Here is a 19661-nt window from a genome sequence, read left to right as displayed (position 1 = left end):
ATTTGGGGTAGGCGGGAATGTGGAGTTGTGGTTAGAATCCGATCAGCCAGGATCTTGTTGAATGATGGAGCAGGCTTGAGGGTCCGAATGGCCTACTCCTAATTCATATGTTCGTATCAAAGTGCCGGTTTGGTAGAACAGGGCACTGCCAGAACTGAGAAGTGTAGGAGAGAAGAAGACGATATTGGGTATCATCAAACTTGGATTGTGGGATGACGGGAAGTCTGAGGAAGGGGATGCATTCCATGCTCCGAGGTCCTGCAGTTTCGACGGGGAGGGAGAAATGTGTGTAGAGCAGGTGATTTGGAGCTCAGGAGGGGAATTATGCTCCAGTGGTTCAACTTTATGGGTGATGGTGTGTTCGATCAGTGTTGGGGTGGGTTGTGATGTGATAAATGTGTTTTGGAGTGGGTTATGATGTGATGGGTGAATGTTGGGGTGGGTTCTGGTGTGACGGCCCAGCATTGGGGTGGGTTATGGTGTGACGGCCCAGCGTTGGGGTGGGTTATGATGTGACAGTAGCAACCTGGATACGGAATTGGCTGAGTGACAGGTAATAGAGAGTAGTGGTTAATTGATGTTTTTCTGGCTGGAGGAAGGTTTGTAGTGGAGTTCCCCAGGAATCATTGTTGGGATCCTTGCTTTTCCTGATGTATATTAATGACCTAGACCTCGATGTGCAGGGCACAATTTCAAATTTTGCGGATGATACGAAATTTGGAAGCCTTGTGAACTGTGAGGAGGACAGTGTAGAACTGCAAAAGGAGATAGACAAGTTGATGGAATGGGCAGACAGGTAGCAGATGAAGTTCAATGCAGAGAAATGTGACGTGATTCATTTTGGTGGGACGAACATGGAAAGACAATATAGAATAAAGGGTACAATTCTAAAGAGGTTGCAGAGCAGAGGGTCCTGGGTGTAAATGTGCATAAATCATTGAAGGTGGCAGGACAGGTTGAGAGAACGGTTAATAAAACATACAGTATCCTGGGCTTTATTAATAGGGGCGTTGAGTACAAGAGCAAGGAAGTTATGTTGAACTTGTATAAGATACTAGTTCGGCCTCAGCTGGAGTTTTGGGTCCAGTTCTGGGCGGCACACTTTGGAAAGATGTGAGGGCATTAGAGAGAGTACAGAAAAGATTCATGAGAATGGTTCCAGGGATGAGGAACTTCAGTTATGAAGATAGATTGGAGAAGTTAGGATTGTTTTCCTTAGAGAAGAGAAGGCTGAGAGGTGATTTAATAGAGGTATTCAAAATCATGAGGGGTCTGGACAGAGTAGACAGGGAGAAACTGTTCCCAATAGTGAAAGGATCGAGAATGGGAGGGCACAGATTTAAAGTCATTTCATGCAGAGAGTGGGTAAGGTCTGGAATGCGTTGCCTGAGAGTGTGGTGGAGGCAGGTTCAATTGATGCATTCAAAAAGCTATTAGGCGGTTATATGAAAAGGAAGACTGTGCAGGCTTACGGGAAGAAGGCAGAGGAGTGGTTCCAGGTTAATTGCTCATTCGGCGAGCCAGTGCCGACACGATGGGCCGAATGGCCTCCTTCTGTGCTGTAACAATTCTGTGATTTTTTTGATGGTCAGAATTCGGCCGGGTTATGGTGTGACAGGTCAGTATCAACGTGGGTTATGGGTTACGGTGCAATATGTCAGTGTTGGGGTGGTGGGTTACAGTGCGATGGGTCAGTGTTGGGGTGGAGGGTTACAGTGCGATGGGTCAGTATTGGGGTGGAGGGTTACAGTGCGATGGGTCTCTGTTGGGGTGGTGGGTTACAGTGGGATGGGTCAGTGTTGGGGTGGTGGGTTACAGTGGGATGGGTCTCTGGGGTGGAGGGTTACAGTGCGATGGGTCTCTGTTGGGGTGGAGGGTTACAGTGCGATGGGTCAGTGTTGGGGTGGTGGGTTACAGTGCGATGGGTCAGTGTTGGGGTGGAGGGTTACAGTGCGATGGGTCAGTGTTGGGGTGGAGGGTTACAGTGCGATGGGACAGTGTTGGGGTGGAGGGTTACAGTGCGATGGGTCTCTGTTGGGGTGGTGGGTTACAGTGGGATGGGTCAGTGTTGGGGTGGAGGGTTACAGTGCGATGGGTCAGTGTTGGGGTGGTGGGTTACAGTGGGATGGGTCAGTGTTGGGGTGGAGGGTTACAGTGCGATGGGTCAGTGTTGGGGTGGAGGGTTACAGTGCGATGGGTCAGTATTGGGGTGGAGGGTTACAGTGCGATGGGTCAGTATTGGGGTGGAGGGTTACAGTGCGATGGGTCTCTGTTGGGGTGGTGGGTTACAGTGCGATGGGTCAGTGTTGGGGTGGTGGGTTACAGTGCGATGGGTCAGTGTTGGGGTGGAGGGTTACAGTGCGATGGGTCAGTGTTGGGGTGGAGGGTTACAGTGCGATGGGTCAGTGTTGGGGTGGAGGGTTACAGTGCGATGGGACAGTGTTGGGGTGGAGGGTTACAGTGCGATGGGACAGTGTTGGGGTGGAGGGTTACAGTGGGATGGGTCAGTGTTGGGGTGGAGGGTTACAGTGCGATGGGTCAGTGTTGGGGTGGTGGGTTACAGTGGGATGGGTCAGTGTTGGGGTGGAGGGTTACAGTGCGATGGGTCAGTGTTGGGGTGGAGGGTTACAGTGCGATGGGTCAGTGTTGGGGTGGAGGGTTACAGTGGGATGGGTCAGTGTTGGGGTGGAGGGTTACAGTGCGATGGGTCAGTGTTGGGGTGGAGGGTTACAGTGCGATGGGTCAGTGTTGGGGTGGAGGGTTACAGTGCGATGAGTCAGTGTTGGGGTGGAGGGTTACAGTGGGATGGGTCAGTGTTGGGGTGGAGGGTTACAGTGCAATGGGTCAGTGTTGGGGTGGTGGGTTACAGCGCGATGGGTCAGTGTTGGGGTGGAGGGTTACAGTGCGATGGGTCAGTGTTGGGGTGGAGGGTTGTGGTGTGATATGTCAGTGTAGGGTTATTATGTGATGGGTCAGTATTGGGGTGTGGGTTAGAGTCATAGTTATACAGCGCAGAAACAGGCCCTTCGGCCCATCGTGTCTGTGCCGGCCATCAAGCACCTAACTATTCTAATCCCATTTTCCAGCACTTGGCCCATAGCCTTGTATGCTATAGCGTTTCAAGTGCTCATCTAAATACTTCTTAAATGTTGTGAGGGTTCCTGCCCCTACCACCTCTTCAGGCAGTGTGTTCCAGATTCCAACCACCCTCTGGGTGAAAAAATTTTTCCTCAAATCCCCTCTAAACCTCCTGCACCTTACCTTAAATTTATGCCCCCTGGTTATTGACCCCTCCGCCAAGGGAAAAAGTTTCTTCCGATCTAACCGATCAATGCCCCTCATAATTTTGTATACCTCAATCAGGTGCCCCCTCAGCCTTCTCTGATCTAAGGAAAACAACCTCAGCCTTTTCGGTCTCTCTTCATAACTGAAATGCTCCAGCCCAGGCAACATCCTGGTGAATCTCCTCTGCACCCTCTCCAGTGCAATCACATCCTTCCTATAGTGTGGTGACCAGAACTGTACACAGTACTCCAGCTGTGGCCTAACTACCGTTTAAGAGAAGCTCCATCATAACCTCCCTGCTCTCATATTCTATGCCTTGGCTAATTAAGGCAAGTATCCCATATGCTTTCCTAACCACCTTATCTCCCTGTGCTGCTGCCTTCAGTGATCTATGGACAAGTATACCAAGGTCCCTCTGACTCTCTGTACTCCCTAGGGTCCTACCATCCATTGTATATTCCTTTGACTTGTTGGTCCTCCCAAAATGCATCACCTCACGCTTCTCGGGATTAAATTCCATTTACCACTGCTCTGCCCATCTTACCAGCCCATCTATATCGTCCTGTAATCTAGAGCTTTCCTCCTCACTATTTATGACACCACCAATTTTCCTGTCATCTGTGAACTTACTGATCATACCTCATATAGTCACGTCTAAATCATTAATGTACACTACAAACAGCAAGGGTCCCAGCACCGATCCCTGCGGTACCCTACTGGTCACAGGCCTCCAGTCGCAAAAATAACCCTCGACCATTACCCTCTGCCTCCTGCCACTAAGCCAATTTTGGATCCAATTTGCCAAATTACCCTGGATCCCATGGGCTCTTGCCTTCTTAACCAATCTCCCATGCGGGACCTTATCAAAAGCCTTACTAAAGTCCACATAGACTACATCAACTGCTTTACCCTCATATACACATTTTATCACCTCAAAAAATTCAATCAAGTTAGTCAGACACGATCCCCCCCTGACAAAGCCATGCTGACTATCCCTGATTAATCCCTGCCTCTCCAAGATTAATCCTGTCCCTCGGAATTTTTTCCAATAGTTTCCCTACCACTGATGTTAGACTCACCGGCCTGTAATTACCTGGTTTATCCCTGCTACCCTTCTTGAATAATGGTACCACATTCGCTGTCCTCCAGTCCTCTGGTACCTCTCCTGTGGCCAGAGCGGATTTGAAAATTTGTGTCAGAGCCCCTGCAATCTCCTCCCTTGCCTCACATCACAGCCTGGGATACATCTCATCTGGGCCTGGGGATTTATCCACTTTTAAGCCCGCTAATACAGCTAATACTTCCTCCTTTTCAATGCTAATTTGATCAAGTATATCACAATCCCTTTCCCTGATCACTACACCTACATCGTCCTTCTCCATAGTGAACACAGATGAAAAGTAATCATTTAAAACCTCACCTATGTCCTCCGACTCCCCACACAGATTGCCACTTTTGTCCCTAATGGGCCCTACTCTTTCCCTGGTTATCCTCTTGCCCTTTAATATACTTTTAAAATGCCTTAGGATTTTCCTTTATCTTGTCCACCAGTGTTTTTTCATGTCCCCTCTTTGCTCTCCTAATTACTTTTGTAAGTACCCCCCCTACACTTTCTATACTCCTCTAGTGCCTCCACTGTTTTCAGCGCTCTGAATCTGCCATAAGCCTCCTTTTTTTTTTTACTGATCCAATCCTCTATTTCTCTTGACATCCAGGGTTCCCTGGACTTGTTGGTCCTACCCTTCACCTTAATGGGTATATGTTGGCTCTAAACTCACTATTTCTACTTTGAATGACTCCCACTGATCTGATGTCAACTTTCCTACAAGTAGCTGCTCCCAGTCCACTTTGGCCAGATCCTGTTTTATCATATTGAAATCAGCCTTCCTCCAATTCAGTACCTTTATTTTCGGTCCATCTTTGTCCTTTCCCATAACTACCTTAAATCTTAGAGTTATGGTCGCTATCCCCGAAATGTTCCCCCACTGACACTCTACCACTTGTCCAGCTTCATTCCCTAGGATTAGGTCCAGTACCGCCCCTTCTCTTGTAGGACTTTCTACGTCTTTCTTTGGGCCTCCTTATCTCGAGAGACAATGGATAAGCGCCTGGAGGTGGTCAGTGGTTTGTGAAGCAGCGCCTGGAGTGGCTATAAAGGCCAATTCTGGAGTGACAGACTCTTCCACAGGTGCTGCAGAGAAATTTGTTTGTCGGGGCTGTTGCACAGTTGGCTCTCCCCTTGCGCCTCTGTCTTTTTTCCTGCCAACTACTAAGTCTCTTCGACTCGCCACACTTTAGCCCTGCCTTTATGACTGCCCGCCAGCTCTGGCGGACGCTGGCAACTTACTACGCACTGGCACAAAAAGCTCTCCTGTATGCATTTTAAGAATTCCTCCCCCTTTAAGCCTTTTGTACTAGGAGTATCCCAGTTGATATTGTGGAAGTTGAAATCCCCTACTATTATTACACCTCTGAGATTTGCCTACATATCTGCTCCTCTAAATCTCCCTGACTTTGGGGGCCTGTAGTACACGCCCAGCAAAGAGATTGCCCCCTTTTTGTTTTTAAGTTTTATGGTATGGTATGTCAGTATTGAGGGGGTGGGTTACATTGCAATGGGTCAGTCGTGGGCTATTATGTGATGGGTCAGTATTGGGGGCATGGGTTATTATGCGACGGCTCAGTGCTGGGTTATTATGTGCCGGCTCCCTGCTGGGTTGGTGCGCTACTGTTTAGGGGGTTAGACGATGCACTCATTCACTAACCTGTGGCTCTTCACAGGAGTGGCCAGCCAGATGGATGATGAGTACAAGTGGGCTGGGGTGGAAGATCCAAAAATCATGATCACAACTTCCCGGGATCCCAGCTCCAAGCTGAAGCAGTTCGCCAAGGTGAGTGGGAGTTCCAGAGGAGGGTTCATGGGCATCACCTAGCGAGACGCTTAAGGTTGCGAGGGAAGGGACAAGGTCTCAGCAGTTTGCTTAATGTGACCTGATGTTCAGTATTTCTGTAGCACCGGATGACAATTGCCTCTTAAATAATTATTCGACCTTTTTTTTACCCCCCCAAGGCTGACTAGTAAATGCAGCGATGATTTACTGCTGTGGTAGCCAGTGCGTTCCGGGAATCGAAGCGCAGTCCGTTCTGGGTGTGTTGGTGGGAGGGATCATTTCTGAGCGGTGATTTCGAGTTTGTTCTTGCTCTGAGTTGATGGCTGCTGCTGGGTCCGAATCCCCCGATCTCTCCTTGTGTGTTTCAGGAGGTTAAGTTGATTTTCCCGAACGGCCAACGCATGAACCGAGGGAAGCACGAGATTGGCGCACTCGTCCAGGCGTGCAAGGCAAACGGCGTGACTGACCTCCTCATTGTGCATGAACACCGGGGCGTGCCAGGTCAGATATTCCAGCGTTCTTGTGTGAGACCAAGAGTGCCATAGTGGGGTAACTGGGTGGGGGTGCAGTGAGACAGGTGGGGTCCACTGGCATGCTGCAAAAGATGGTGCGAGTGGAAGAATGTGGTGAGACAGGTGGAACCGACAATGGGAATGTGGTCACGAGGGGAAAAAGGGAGCTCATGGTGGGGTCGGCATGTGGATAGGACAATGTGAGAGACTTGCAGTTTCCCGCTATATATATATATATATATATACACACACACACGCACACACACGCCCTGGTCGCAGTCACACCTCTGTGCTCAGGTGGAGTCCACGTCCTTTCCCTTGGAGAAATGGCTAAACCTGCAGACCTGATAATTCTGTTAAAACTGATCCCTCTCAATGGCAGACATGGCTCACTACGAACCCTGGGAAGGCCTTGCCTCCGGTGAGGTGAGAGTGACTGCCCTTGACATCAACGCAGCATTTGACCGAGTATGGCATCAAGGAGCCCTAGCAAAACTGGAGTCCATGGGAATTGAGGGGAAAACTATCCGCTGGTTGGAGTGGTACCTAGTGCAAAGGAAGATGGCTGTGATTGTTGGCGGTCAATCATCTGAGCTCCAGGACGTCACTGCAGGAGTTCCTCAGGATAGTGTTCTAGGCCCAACCATCTTCAGCTGCTTCATCAATGACCTTCCTTTAATCATAAGGTCAGAAGTGGGGATGTTCGCTGATGATTGCACAATGTTCAGCACCATTCGTGACTCCTCAGATACTGAAACAGTCCGTGTAGAAATGCAGCAAGACCTGGACAATATCCAGGCTTGGGCTGATAAGCGGCAAATAACATTCGCGCCACACAAGTGCCAGGCAATGACCATCTCCAACAAGAGAGAATCTAACCATCTCCCCTTGGCATTCAATGGCATTATCATCGCTGAATCCCCCACTACCAACATCCTAGGGGGCTACCATTGACCAGAAACTGAACTGGAGTAGCCATATAAATACTGTGGCTACAAGAGCAGGTCAGAGGCTGGGAATCCTGCAGCGAATAACTCACCTCCTGACTCCCCAAAGCCTGCCCACCATCTACAAGGCACAAGTCAGGAGTGTGATGGAATACTCTCCACGTGCCTGGATGGGTGCAGCTCCAACAACACTCAAGAAGCTCGACACCATCCAGGACAAAGCAGCCCTCTTGATTGGCACCCCATCCACAAACATTCACTCCCTCCACCACCGACGCACAGTGGCAGCAGTGTGTACCATCTACAAGATGCACTGCAGCAACTTCCAAACCCGCGACCTCTACCACCTCGAAGGACAAGAGCAGCAGGTGCATGGGAACACCACCACCTGCAAGTTCCCCTCCAAGCCACGCACCATCCTGACTTGGAACTATATTGCCGTTCCTTCACTGTCGCTGGGTCAAAATCCTGGAACTCCCTTCCTAACAGCACTGTGGGTGTACCTACCTCACATGGACAGCAGCGGTTGAAGAAAGCAGCTCACCACCACCTTCTCAAGGGCAGTTAGGGATGGGCAATAAATGCTGGCATAGCCAGTGACGCCCACATCCCATGAATGAGTAAAAAAAAAGGATAGCATTCCATGACTTTGCACAGCACAAGAAAATGGGAGGGGTGGGGGGCTCTGAATGTCAGCTCGCCATTGCCCTCACACTCCATATAGATGGGTGAGGTCATAAATGGAGGCTCAGAGAAACACTGAGCAGGGGAAGGTGGACTGTCCTTTCCCTGCTCTCCCAGGCTCTGCCCTGGGTAAACCCTGACCAGCTCTTTAAAAAAAAAAACTTCTTGCCCTCCTCCGCGAAGTCCCATTTGCTTATATTCTCCTTTCCTGCTCCCTAACCACTCTCTCCTACGTGTAGAACTGCCCACCGCCCCAGGCTGTTCACCTCTGTAATCCCGCTCCGTGTCTTACCAATCCCCACCTACCTCGTAACCCTGTTCCTGTTCTTAGTTTGTGGTCAGTCCTCTGTCGAGCCCATTGGTATGTTTGTCGATGTTGAGGTTGCCATTTGAATGCCAAAGACATGGTGCTGTGCATGTCCTTGTTTGTGGGAGTGTGTGGGTGTGTAATTGGAAGCCTGAGGTCAGACTTCTGTGGGTCTGAGGGGTGACTGGGAAACCCCTGCCTTGAGGACGCTGCCTTCCTAAACCTCTGCTAACCAATTCTTTTTGTTCTCTTCCCCTCCCTTCCCCCACGCTCCTTCCAGACGGACTCATTGTGTGCCACCTGCCCTTTGGACCGACTGCATACTTCACCCTCTCCAACGTGGTGATGCGGCACGACATCCCAGACCTGGGCACCATGTCGGAGGCGTACCCGCATCTCATCTTCCACAACCTCACCTCGAAGCTGGGCCAGCGGGTAGGTACGACGCGCAGAGGGTGTCGGTCGCCTCAGTGAGCGGCTGTTTCTCATCACCCCAGCCTCTCGAACTCTCTCCTACAGTCTGCACCGATTTTAAAAATAAGAGCTGACTATGGCTTGCACTACTGCATTTACCAAATCTTCTATGTGTCAATATGGCTCAGTCGGTCTTGTTAGAATCACAGAACAGTTACAGCACAGAAGGAGGCCATGCAGCTCATTGGGTCCATGCTGACTCTCTGCAAGAGCATTCCAGCTCTTCCCACTCCCCTGCCCTTTCACCATAGCCCCGCTGTAGTGTTGGAAAGAGATGATCTTGAAGGGACAAAGGAAGAATTCATTTGATTAGAATCGAGAAGCAAGAAGAGGATGATCCTGCTATTGGGGGTGTTCTTTAGGCCTCCAAATAGTGAGAGGGAGAGAGAGAGAGGAGCCAATCTATAGGGAAATCACAGAGATGTGCAAGAACTATAGAGTGGTGATATTGGAGGACTTTAATGACCTAAATATCGATTGGGATAATGTTACAGTAAAGGGTAAGGAGGGGGAGGAATTTCTGAAATGTGTTCAGGAGAACTTCCTTGACCAGTATGTTCTTGGACCTACTAGGAAGGAGGCAATGCTGGATCTGGTGCTGGGGAGCGAGGTGGACCAAGTGTCTGTGGGGAAGAGTGATCATTATATCATAAGATTTAGATTAGCAATGAAGAAGAGCAAGGAACAATGTAAAGTAGAATTTCTAACTTGGAAAATGGCTAACTTCAATGGGATGCGAGGGGATCCAGCCAGGGTAAAGTGGAACCAAAGATTGACAGGAAAAACAGTAATGGAATAATGGGTGATCTTTAAGGAGGAGATGTTTCAGGGAGAGGTTAGGTACATTCCAAAAGGTAAGGGAACCAAAACCAGGGCTCCTTGGATGACGAGGGAGATAGAGAATATGATGAAGCAAAAAAAAGGTGTATGATGCATGTCAGATGAATTCTTCAAGCGAGAACCAGGTCAAATACAATAAGTTAAGAGGGGAAGGGAAGAGGAAAATGCGACTGGCCATGAGAATAGAATGGCAGTTAAAAGGAAACCCAAAAATCATCTTCTGGCATGTAAACGGCAAGTGGGTAGGAAGAGGTGGAGTGGGGCCTATTGGGGGCAAAGTGGGTGATATATGCTCAGAGGCACAGAGCAAAGCGAGAATACTTAATGAGTACTTTGTATCAGTGTTTAGTAAGGAAGAGGACGCTGATAAAATATCGGGAGAAGCAGAGATGGTAGAGGTAATGGATGGGGTAAAAATTGATAGGATAGAACAAAGAACAGTACAGCACAGGAACAGGCCATTCGGCCCTCCAAGCCTGCGCCGATCTGTAAAGGCTGGCCATGCTTAGAGTGGATCAGTCAACTGGCCTGGATGGCTTACTTCCAGATTGTGAAAGGAGGTGGGGGTGCAGATAGCAGAAGGGCTTGTCATAATCTTCCAATTTTCCCTAGATACGGGGGGAGGTGCCAGAGGATTGCAGACTGGCAAATGTGACACCCTTATTTAAGAAAGGGTGTAAGGACATTCCTAATGACTACAGGCCGGTCAGTTTAACATCAGTGGTGGGTAAGGTTTAAGAAACAATAATCCGGGAAAAGATCAACAGGCAGTTGGAGAGGTTTGAGTTAATTGAGGCAGATCGTGCTTGACTAATTGAATTTTTGATGAAGTAACAGAGGAAGTTGATGAAGGGGATGCAATGGATGTTGTCTATATGAATTTTAACAAAGGGGACAGTGTAGAGGGAGCTTTACTCTGTATCTAACCCCCGTTTTTTTTTTCTTTTTTTTTATGGGGGACAGTGTAGAGGGAGCTTTACTCTGTATCTAACCCCCGTTCTGTACCTGTCCTGGGAGGGTTTGATGGGGACAGTATAGAGGGAGCTTTAATCTGTATCTAACCCCCGTTTTTTTTCTCGTTTTTTTTTATGGGGGACAGTGTAGAGGGAGCTTTACTCTGTATCTAACCCCCGTGCTGTACCTTGTCCTGAGAGTGTTTGATGAGGACAGCGTAGAGGGAGCTTTACTCTGTATCTAACCCCCGTTATTTTTTCTTTAGCGAGCTTCACTCTGTATCTAACCCCCGTTTTTTTTTTCTTTAGCGAGCATTACTCTGTATCTAACCCCCGTTTTTTTTTTTAGGTGGCCTTTATACCCCAGGCCCCTTTTATATTTTTCACATCGAGGGGGCCTTTATTCCTCAGGCCCCCTTTATATATTTTTATGTCGAGGGGGCCTTTATTCCTCAGGCCCCCTTTATATATTTTTTATGTCGAGGGGGCCTTTATTCCTCAGGCCCCCTTTATATACACACTTATATTTTAAAATAACTTTATTAAAACCAGATAAATAAACAAAAACTCAAATTAAAATGCCATTCTCGGCGTCGACAATGCACTCCAGTCCCTGCGGTGCCCACCGGTCGCGGAAGGCCTCAAGCGTACCGGCGGACACCGCATGCTCCTTTTCCAGGGACACCCGGGCGCGAACGTAACCGCGGAAGAGGGGCAGGCAATCGGGGAGGACGGACCCCCCGACGGCCCGCAACCTGGACCTGTGAATTGCCACCTTGGCCAGGCCCAGGAGCAGACCGACGCGGAGATCCTCCTCCCGGCTCGAGCCCCTCCGCACCGGGTGCCCAAAGATCAGGAGCGTGGGACTGAAGTGCAGCCAGAATTTGAGGAGCAGCCCCTTCAGATACTCAAATAGGGGCTGCAACCTCGCACACTCCGTATAAATGTGGAACACGGACTCGTCCAGGCCGCAGAAAGTACAGCTGGCCTGGGAGTCCGTGAACCTACTTAAAAGCCTATTGCACGGGACTGCTCTGTGCAGCACCCTCCACCCCAGGTCCCCGATGTAAAGGGGGAAGACTCCCGCGTAGAGAGACCTCCATCGGGGTTTCCCCTCGCCGCCAGATGGCAACGCGGACCGCCAGGGCGTGTCCGGCCGGCTGACGAGGGCGAGGAAGTGGAGGGTGTGCAGGAGCAGCCCGTACAGGAAACCCCTCCGCGCCGATTGGAATGGCACGGAGGGCATTTCCGAGAGGCGGCTCGGGTTGTGCGGGACCGGCTCCCGAGGAGGGTTTCGGGGCCTGGGTCCGATGAGCAGTTCCGGCCGAGCGGGGGTCAGCTCGGCCGGGATCGCGCAGAGCCAATCCCGTCAACCTCCTGCGAAGCAGGCACAGGAAGGGCTCCACGCAGATGGTATACAATTGGCCGGACATGGGGCACCCCTGACGCACTCCTCTCCCAAATCGAAGGGGCGCCGTCAATGACCCGTTAACTTTGACTAGACACTCTGCGGCGGCGTATAAAAGTCGGACCCGGGCCACGAAATGCGGCCCGAGTCCGAAAGCGCGCAGAGTCCCGAAAAGGTAATCGTGATCCACCCTGTCGAACGCCTTCTCCTGATCGAGGGAGAGAAAGGCGACCGACTGACCAGTCCTCTGGGAAAGATGGATCAGGTCCCGGACCAGGTGGATGTTGTCCTGGATGGACCGGCCCGGGACCGTGTAGGACTGGTCGGGGTGGATCATGTGGCCCAGCACGGAGCCCAGGCGGGTAGACATAGCCCGGGCAAAGATCTTATAATCCGTGCTGAGGAGGGAGACCGGACGCCAGTTTTTAAGCAGGCGGAGATCGCCCCTCTTCGGCAGCAGGACGATGACCGCCCTGCGCCACGAGAGGGGCATCTCCCCGGTCGCCAGGCTTTCCCCCAGGACCCGCGCGTAATCGTCCCCCAGGACGTCCCAGAACGCCCTGAGGAACTCCACGGTCAACCCATCCAGCCCTGGGGATTTGCCCCTCGAGAGCTGGTGGAGGGCGCCAGTCAGCTCCGCCAACGTGAGCGGAGCCTCCAATCCTTCGGCGCCCTCCGGGCTGACCTGCGGCAGGTCCTCCCACAAAACTCTGCGCGCATCCTCGCTGGACGGATCCGGAGAGAACAACGCACTGTAATAAGTCCGGACCAGGAGGCCCATTCCCTCCGGATCCGTGATGGAGGATCCGTCGTCGGCCAGCAGCTTGACGAGCTGCTTACGGACCCCCCGCCATTTTTCCAGCGAGTAGAAGAAGGGAGAGGCGCGGTCCAAATCTTCCAGGATCTGGATCCGCGACCTCACGTACGCGCCTCGGGACCCTATGAGCTGCAGGTTCCTCAGCGCGCCCTTCTTCTCTTTGTACGCCTGCCACAGAGCCGGGTCCACGACGGCATGACCGAGGCGGGATTCCAAGTCGAGCACCTCCCTCTCAAGGCGCCCGATCTCGGCTTCCCGCCTCTTGGTCGACCCCTTCGCGTACTCCTGACAGAAGACGCGGATGTGAGTCTTGCCCACATCCCACCATAGCCTCAAGGAGGGGAAGCCCCCCTGCTTCCTTCTCCAGTCGGCCCAGAATCGACAGAACGAGTCCCGAAATCGCACGTCCTCCAGCAGCCGGTTGTTAAAGTGCCAGTACGCGGACCCCGCCCGCGTGCGGAGCGGAGTGAACTCCGCCCACACCAGGCGGTGGTCCGAGCACGGCACCAGCCGCATGGAGGCCGCCGAAACGCGGGAGATGTACGCCTGTGAAATGTAGAGGCGGTCGATTCGCGACCCCCCTCCTCCAGACCTCCACGTGAAGGCGCTGGAGTCGGGATGTAGATTCCGCCAGACGTCCACCAAGTTAAGGGAGCTGATCAGTCCCCTCAACTTCTCCACCGACGCTTGGCCGCGCTGGGGACCGGAGCGATCCCCCACCTCGAGGGTGCAGTTAAAATCCCCCCCGAGGATGATGCACTCGCCGCTATCGATGGAGCTCAAGAGAGCGGACACTTCTTCAAAGAAGCGCGCTTGCAACGCGCCGGGCCTGGGCGCGTACACGTTCACAAAGTGGAGCGGCACGCTACCCAGGCGAACGGCGAGGTGGAGCAAGCGGCCCGGCACTAGCTCCTTGACCCCCAAGATCTCCGGCTGAAAAGTCGGGGCCAACAAGATAGCCACCCCACTAGAAATAGGGGTGAGGTGACTCATGTAGACCCCACCCTGCCACTCCAGGAGCCAGGTGGCTTCGTCTCCCGGAACGGTGTGGGTTTCCTGCAGAAAGCTCACCGCGTATCTCCCTTCCCTAAGGACTGAGAGATTGTGAAATCTGCGGTGAGCCCCTCTGCTGCCGTTGATGTTGAGGCTGGCTATGGTTATCTTCATGTCAAAGGTACTTAAAACCCGTCACCAACAGCTCACTGTGAGGAGGGAGTGGAAGTGCACCTGGCCCTCCACTCCCCCAGCAACCCATTGAGGAACACATTAAAACGGCGCCTCTCAACCAGTTTCACGTCCGCGCGCTTGCCCGCTACCTTAAGGGCGGCACGGACGGACTGTATGATCAGCGCCAGATTCGACCAACGGTCGAGGGCCAGCTGAACTTTATTGCGGCAACCCCTGCAAGCCGCGAGGAAATCCCGGAGTTCCGCCGTGGGGATGAGAGGAGATTCGGTGGGAGGCACGAGGGACTCCACCACCTCACTGGCGATGGAATCAAGATCATCCTCCGTGCCCCGCACCGAATCCCCATCCTCCTCCGGGTCGTCACCGCCAGCGGCCGACACATCTACCACACACTGTGGGGCGGACGTCCCGGCCGCGCCAGCTGGTCCCGCCTCCGTCACGATCCCACCCCCAGGATCGATGGCGGAGGAGTCCTCTCTGGGTTCTATTGTGAAACTGGAGCCTGTAGGCACCAGCGGTTCAGGACCCCCCTCCACCTCCGTCCCCAGGGCAATGAGTGGTCCAGGGGAGACAGAAGTTCCCGACTCCGGGAAACCAGCCGGAGCCGAGACTGGAGGCGGAGGGAGGAGGCTATCTCCCGCTCCGCCAGCACCCACAGGCCCAGCAGATGGGGCAGCATTTTCAGTTATAACTGGGTCGGGTGTCTCCTGGTTGGTGGTGGACTCCGGCTGGGAGGCCCAACCCTCTGGGGCCTCGCCCTCCCCTTCATTCAGGACACCCGACCCAGTAGCAGTGGCAGAATGGGCGGCTTCCCCAGGCTCCCCCACCACAAGCAGGGCCCCACTTACTCCTTCAGGAGGGGCCTCATGTACCAGGGCCATCCCCTCCCCTCCATCCTGAGGAATAGGGAGCACCTGCCCGGACTTTGCAGCCTTGGTGGTGGCGGTAGGGGAAACCTGGGGACCCGAAACAGGAGACAGTTCCCCTCCAACAGATGGGCCCTGCGCCTCAGGGCCCCTTGTTACCTCTGTGGAGGGGTGCCTTCTCCTCTTTTTCCCAGTTGTGTGCAGAGGCTCAGAGACCTCCATATCATCAGAGGCCTCCACCTCCACACTCTCCTTTTTTTTATTCACCCTGGGCCTGAGCCCAGCCCTGGGGCAAGCTGACTTCCCGAGATCGGGCCTTGGGCTGAGCTCAGGCTCGGGTAGTGTCACGATATCCAGGGGACGCGCCTCTCGATGTTTATTTCTCCTCCGCGCCTTCCTTCCACTTGGACGGTCACCCCCCTCCCTGCCGGAGGCCGTGAAAACCACAGCCTCCGGTACCGACTGAATGGTATCTGGTGGTGGTGTAGTGGGGGTGGGAGGAGGTGCAGCGTCGCCACCCTGGGCCGCTGAGTTGGAGTTGGCAGCCGGGAGGTTGGGGCAGTTCTTACGAACATGCCCCACCCCCTTACAGACATGGCACCGCACCCCGTCCAAGGTCCAGAAGACGCGGTAGGCCGTCCCCTGGAATTCTGCATTGAAGTGGCCCTCTGTCACCTCCTCCCGCGCCAGCTGCATGAATAACTGGCGGCGGAAGGAGTACACGTGTCGGAGGCTGTTCTCCCGAAGACCGAGCGGGACTGGGGTGAGCCCCGTCTTTACCTCCCCCAGATGGTGCAGGTGGGGAAGGAGGAGCTCACCAGGGATGAAGGGTGGGACATTGGATAAAATGAGCCTTTGCGCAGTGGCCTCCAGGGGGTCCACTGGCAGAAAGGTCCCGCCCACGGTGAGCCCCTTGCTCAGAGCCAGGGACACCGCCCGCTCGGTCTTCAGGAAAAACACTGCCTTCCCGTACATTTTAGAGGCTGCAACAATGGCCGAAGGGCCGACAACCTCGGCCATTGCTTTCACGCATGCCTCTGTAGTCATGTTCGGGTGGACGTAGCTCTTGACCCCATGCTTCGTTGTTAATAAAGCAAACGGTGACGGGGCAACAGGTGCAGCTGCAGCAGCCGCAGCAGCATATGAACGGGAAGGCCCCGCCACCGGCGAAGAGGGGCTTGCCATGGGGTCGAAGAGCTACGTCCACCCCCAAGAAACAAAACAAATTTACACAATTTTTTAAAAAAGCAAACTTTAAACAAGGTGGAGTGGGAGTAGAGGAGGATGGCGTAGGATGGTAAAGGAAAAGGGGAGGATAGGTGATTGAGGCGACTGAGTGGAGGAAGGGAGAGAAAGGCTGAAAAGAATGTTTGTTCCAACTGCCAGTTGGAGCACCTTTATCACAATTAGTCCAAACTTGTTTGTTGTCTTCCAGTTGGGGGAGGCTTCTTCGCCCGGGACGGCTGGAGCCGCCCAGTACTCTCCTCTTCTGATTTTAACAAGACAGTCTTCACCCGGGCAACTCCAGCTGTCCCGAGCAGGCAGTTGGGGTGGGGAGGGAGCTCCCTGTGTGCAAACACCAATACAAACACAGGGGCCCCTACTGGATTTGGCTGCCCCACCCCTGAGTCTTCAGGCCTCTTCTCCCTCCCCCAAACAGTTTAAACTTAATAGTCTTTCAGGTGCCCTGACACCCACCTCTCCAGAAAAATTGCAGCCTTCCTTGATGGTTTCCCTCCACTCTGTATTCACCTTTCTCCAGTCTCTCTCTCCAGTTGCTGCAGTTTCCAGTCTCCACACTCCTCTCCCCAGTTGCTGCAGTCTCCACTCTGTATTCACCTTTCTCCAGTTGCTGCAGTTTCCAGTCTCCACTCTCCTCTCCCCAGTTGCTGCAGTTTCCAGTCTCCACTCTCCTCTCCCCAGTTGCTGCAGTCTCCACTCTCCACTCTGCAATTGCTGCAACACAGGTGCAGCTGCTCCCCCTGATTGCTGGCAGGAAGTGCTCCAAATTGACCAGCCAATCCCAGTGCTGTACCTGTCCTGGGAGTGTTTGATGGGGACAGTGTAGAGGGAGCTTTACTGTGTATCTAACCCCGTTCTGTACCTGTCCTGGGAGTGTTTGATGGGGGACAGTGTAGAGGGAGCTTTACTCTGTATCTAACCCCCGTGCTGTACCTGTCCTGGGGAGTGTTTGATGGGGGACAGTGTAGAGGGAGCTTTACTCTGTATCTAACCCCGTGCTGTACCTGTCCTGGGAGTGTTTGATGGGGACAGTGTAGAGGGAGCTTTACTCTGTATTTAACCCCGTTTTTTTTTTTACTTTATTAAAACAGATAAATAAACAAAAAACTCAAATTAAAATGCCATTCTCGGCGTCGACGATGCACTCCAGTCCCTGCGGTGCCCACCGGTCGCGGAAGGCCTCAAGCGTACCGGCGGACACCGCATGCTCCTTTTCCAGGGACACCCGGGCGCGAACGTAACCGCGGAAGAGGGGCAGGCAATCGGGGAGGACGGAACCCCCGACGGCCCGCAACCTGGACCTGTGAATTGCCACCTTGGCCAGGCCCAGGAGCAGACCGACGAGGAGATCCTCCTCCCGGCCCAAGCCCCTCCGCACCGGGTGCCCAAAGATCAGGAGTGTGGGACTGAAGTGCAGCCAGAATTTGAGGAGCAGCCCCTTCAGATACTCAAATAGGGGCTGCAACCTCGCACACTCCATATAAATGTGGAACACGGACTCGTCCAGGCCGCAGAAAGTACAGGCGGCCTGGGAGTCCGTGAACCTACTTAAAAGCCTATTGCACGGGACTGCTCTGTGCAGCACCCTCCACCCCAGGTCCCCGATGTAAAGGGGGAAGACTCCCGCGTAGAGAGACCTCCATCGGGGTTTCCCCTCGCCGCCAGATGGCAACGCGGACCGCCAGGGCGTGTCCGGCCGGCTGACGAGGGCGAGGAAGTGGAGAGTGTGCAGGAGCAGCCCGTACAGGAAACCCCTCCGCGCCGATTGGAATGGCACGGAGGGCGTTTCCGAGAGGCGGCTCGGGTTGTGCGGGACCGGCTCCCGAGGAGGGTTTCGGGGCCTGGGTCCGATGAGCAGTTCCGGCCGAGCGGGGGTCAGCTCGGCCGGGATCGCTCCGCACTCCCGAGCCCCCTCGCCACCCGCAGTGAGGGGCGTCCCGGGGGTTCCGGCTACTCCTCCGCCCGCCGGACCGTCCCCGGAGTCGGCCGCCCGGACAGCCGAGGCGCTCTCCTCCGCCGGCGGGGGAGCGCCCTGACTGGAGGCGACCATGTTCCAGACTCGGAAAAGATCCCGGTAAAAGACAGGCAACTCCCTCAGAGAGGCGCGGCTAACGGACTCCACCGGGAGCTGCGTGTCGTCTTGAAGGCAGTGACACTGGCGGAAAAAATACGTCGCCAGCGCACACCATCTGGGAGGACGCTCGACGTACAGGTATCTCTGCAGGGTCCGAAGGCGGAGAGTCGCAGCCTGGGTGCGGACGCACACCAGCGACTGACCGCCCTCCTCGATCGGGAGACTCAGGACCGCGGCAGAGACCCAGTGTTTCCTCTTGCCCCAGAAGAAATCGACGAGTTTCTTCTGGATCTTGGTGGCAAATACAGGGGGCGGGGCCAAAGTGACCAACCGGTACCACAGCATGGAGGCCACCAGTTGGTTTATGACCAACGCTCGGCCCCTGTAGGAAAGCACTCGGAGCAGTCCTGTCCAGCGCCCCAGCCGAGCGGTGACTTTCGCCTCCAACTCCTGCCAGTTTGCCGGCCAGGCTTCCTCAGCGGGGCTAAGGTGGACTCCCAGATAGAGGAGGTGCGTGGTGCTCCACGCAAAAGGTGTCATCTCCTCCGGCAGGGAGTCCACCCGCCACTGACCAACCAGGAGTCCGGAACATTTCTCCCAATTGATCCTCGCGGAGGACGCGGCAGAAAAGGTCTGCTGGCAGTCGCGCATCCTCCGCAAGTCAACGGGATCTGTGATTGCGAGGAGCACGTCGTCGGCGTAAGCCGAGAGGATGACCCGCATGGCCGGCTCGCGCAGAGCCAATCCCGTCAACCTCCTGCGAAGCAGGCACAGGAAGGGCTCCACGCAGATGGTATACAATTGGCCGGACATGGGGCACCCCTGACGCACTCCTCTCCCAAATCGAAGGGGCGCCGTCAAGGACCCGTTAACTTTGACTAGACACTCTGCGGCGGCGTATAAAAGTCGGACCCGGGCCACGAAATGCGGCCCGAGTCCGAAAGCGCGCAGAGTCCCGAAAAGGTAATCGTGATCCACCCTGTCGAACGCCTTCTCCTGATCGAGGGAGAGAAAGGCGACCGACTGACCAGTCCTCTGGGAAAGATGGATCAGGTCCCGGACCAGGTGGATGTTGTCCTGGATGGACCGGCCCGGGACCGTGTAGGACTGGTCGGGGTGGATCATGTGGGCCAGCACGGAGCCCAGGCGGGTAGACATAGCCCGGGCAAAGAT

At 54.0% G+C, this 19661-nt stretch overlaps 1 protein-coding gene across 1 annotated transcript in view; it reads left to right on the top strand.

Annotated features, from left to right (window-relative positions):
• imp4 (IMP U3 small nucleolar ribonucleoprotein 4) overlaps positions 1–19661 on the top strand; it is a 39107-nt gene that overhangs the window by 3986 nt on the left and 15460 nt on the right. Inside the window, exons 4-6 of the mRNA XM_068024331.1 lie at positions 6067–6176; positions 6545–6677; positions 8907–9061. Coding sequence (XP_067880432.1) covers positions 6067–6176; positions 6545–6677; positions 8907–9061 — 398 coding nt within the window. The remainder of the gene's footprint in view (positions 1–6066; positions 6177–6544; positions 6678–8906; positions 9062–19661) is intronic.

Source organism: Heterodontus francisci, chromosome 49 (assembly GCF_036365525.1).
Source record: "Heterodontus francisci isolate sHetFra1 chromosome 49, sHetFra1.hap1, whole genome shotgun sequence".
NCBI lineage: Eukaryota > Metazoa > Chordata > Chondrichthyes > Heterodontiformes > Heterodontidae > Heterodontus > Heterodontus francisci.
Note: the sequence above shows the minus strand (reverse complement) of the source record. Positions and strands in the feature narration are given on the sequence as shown.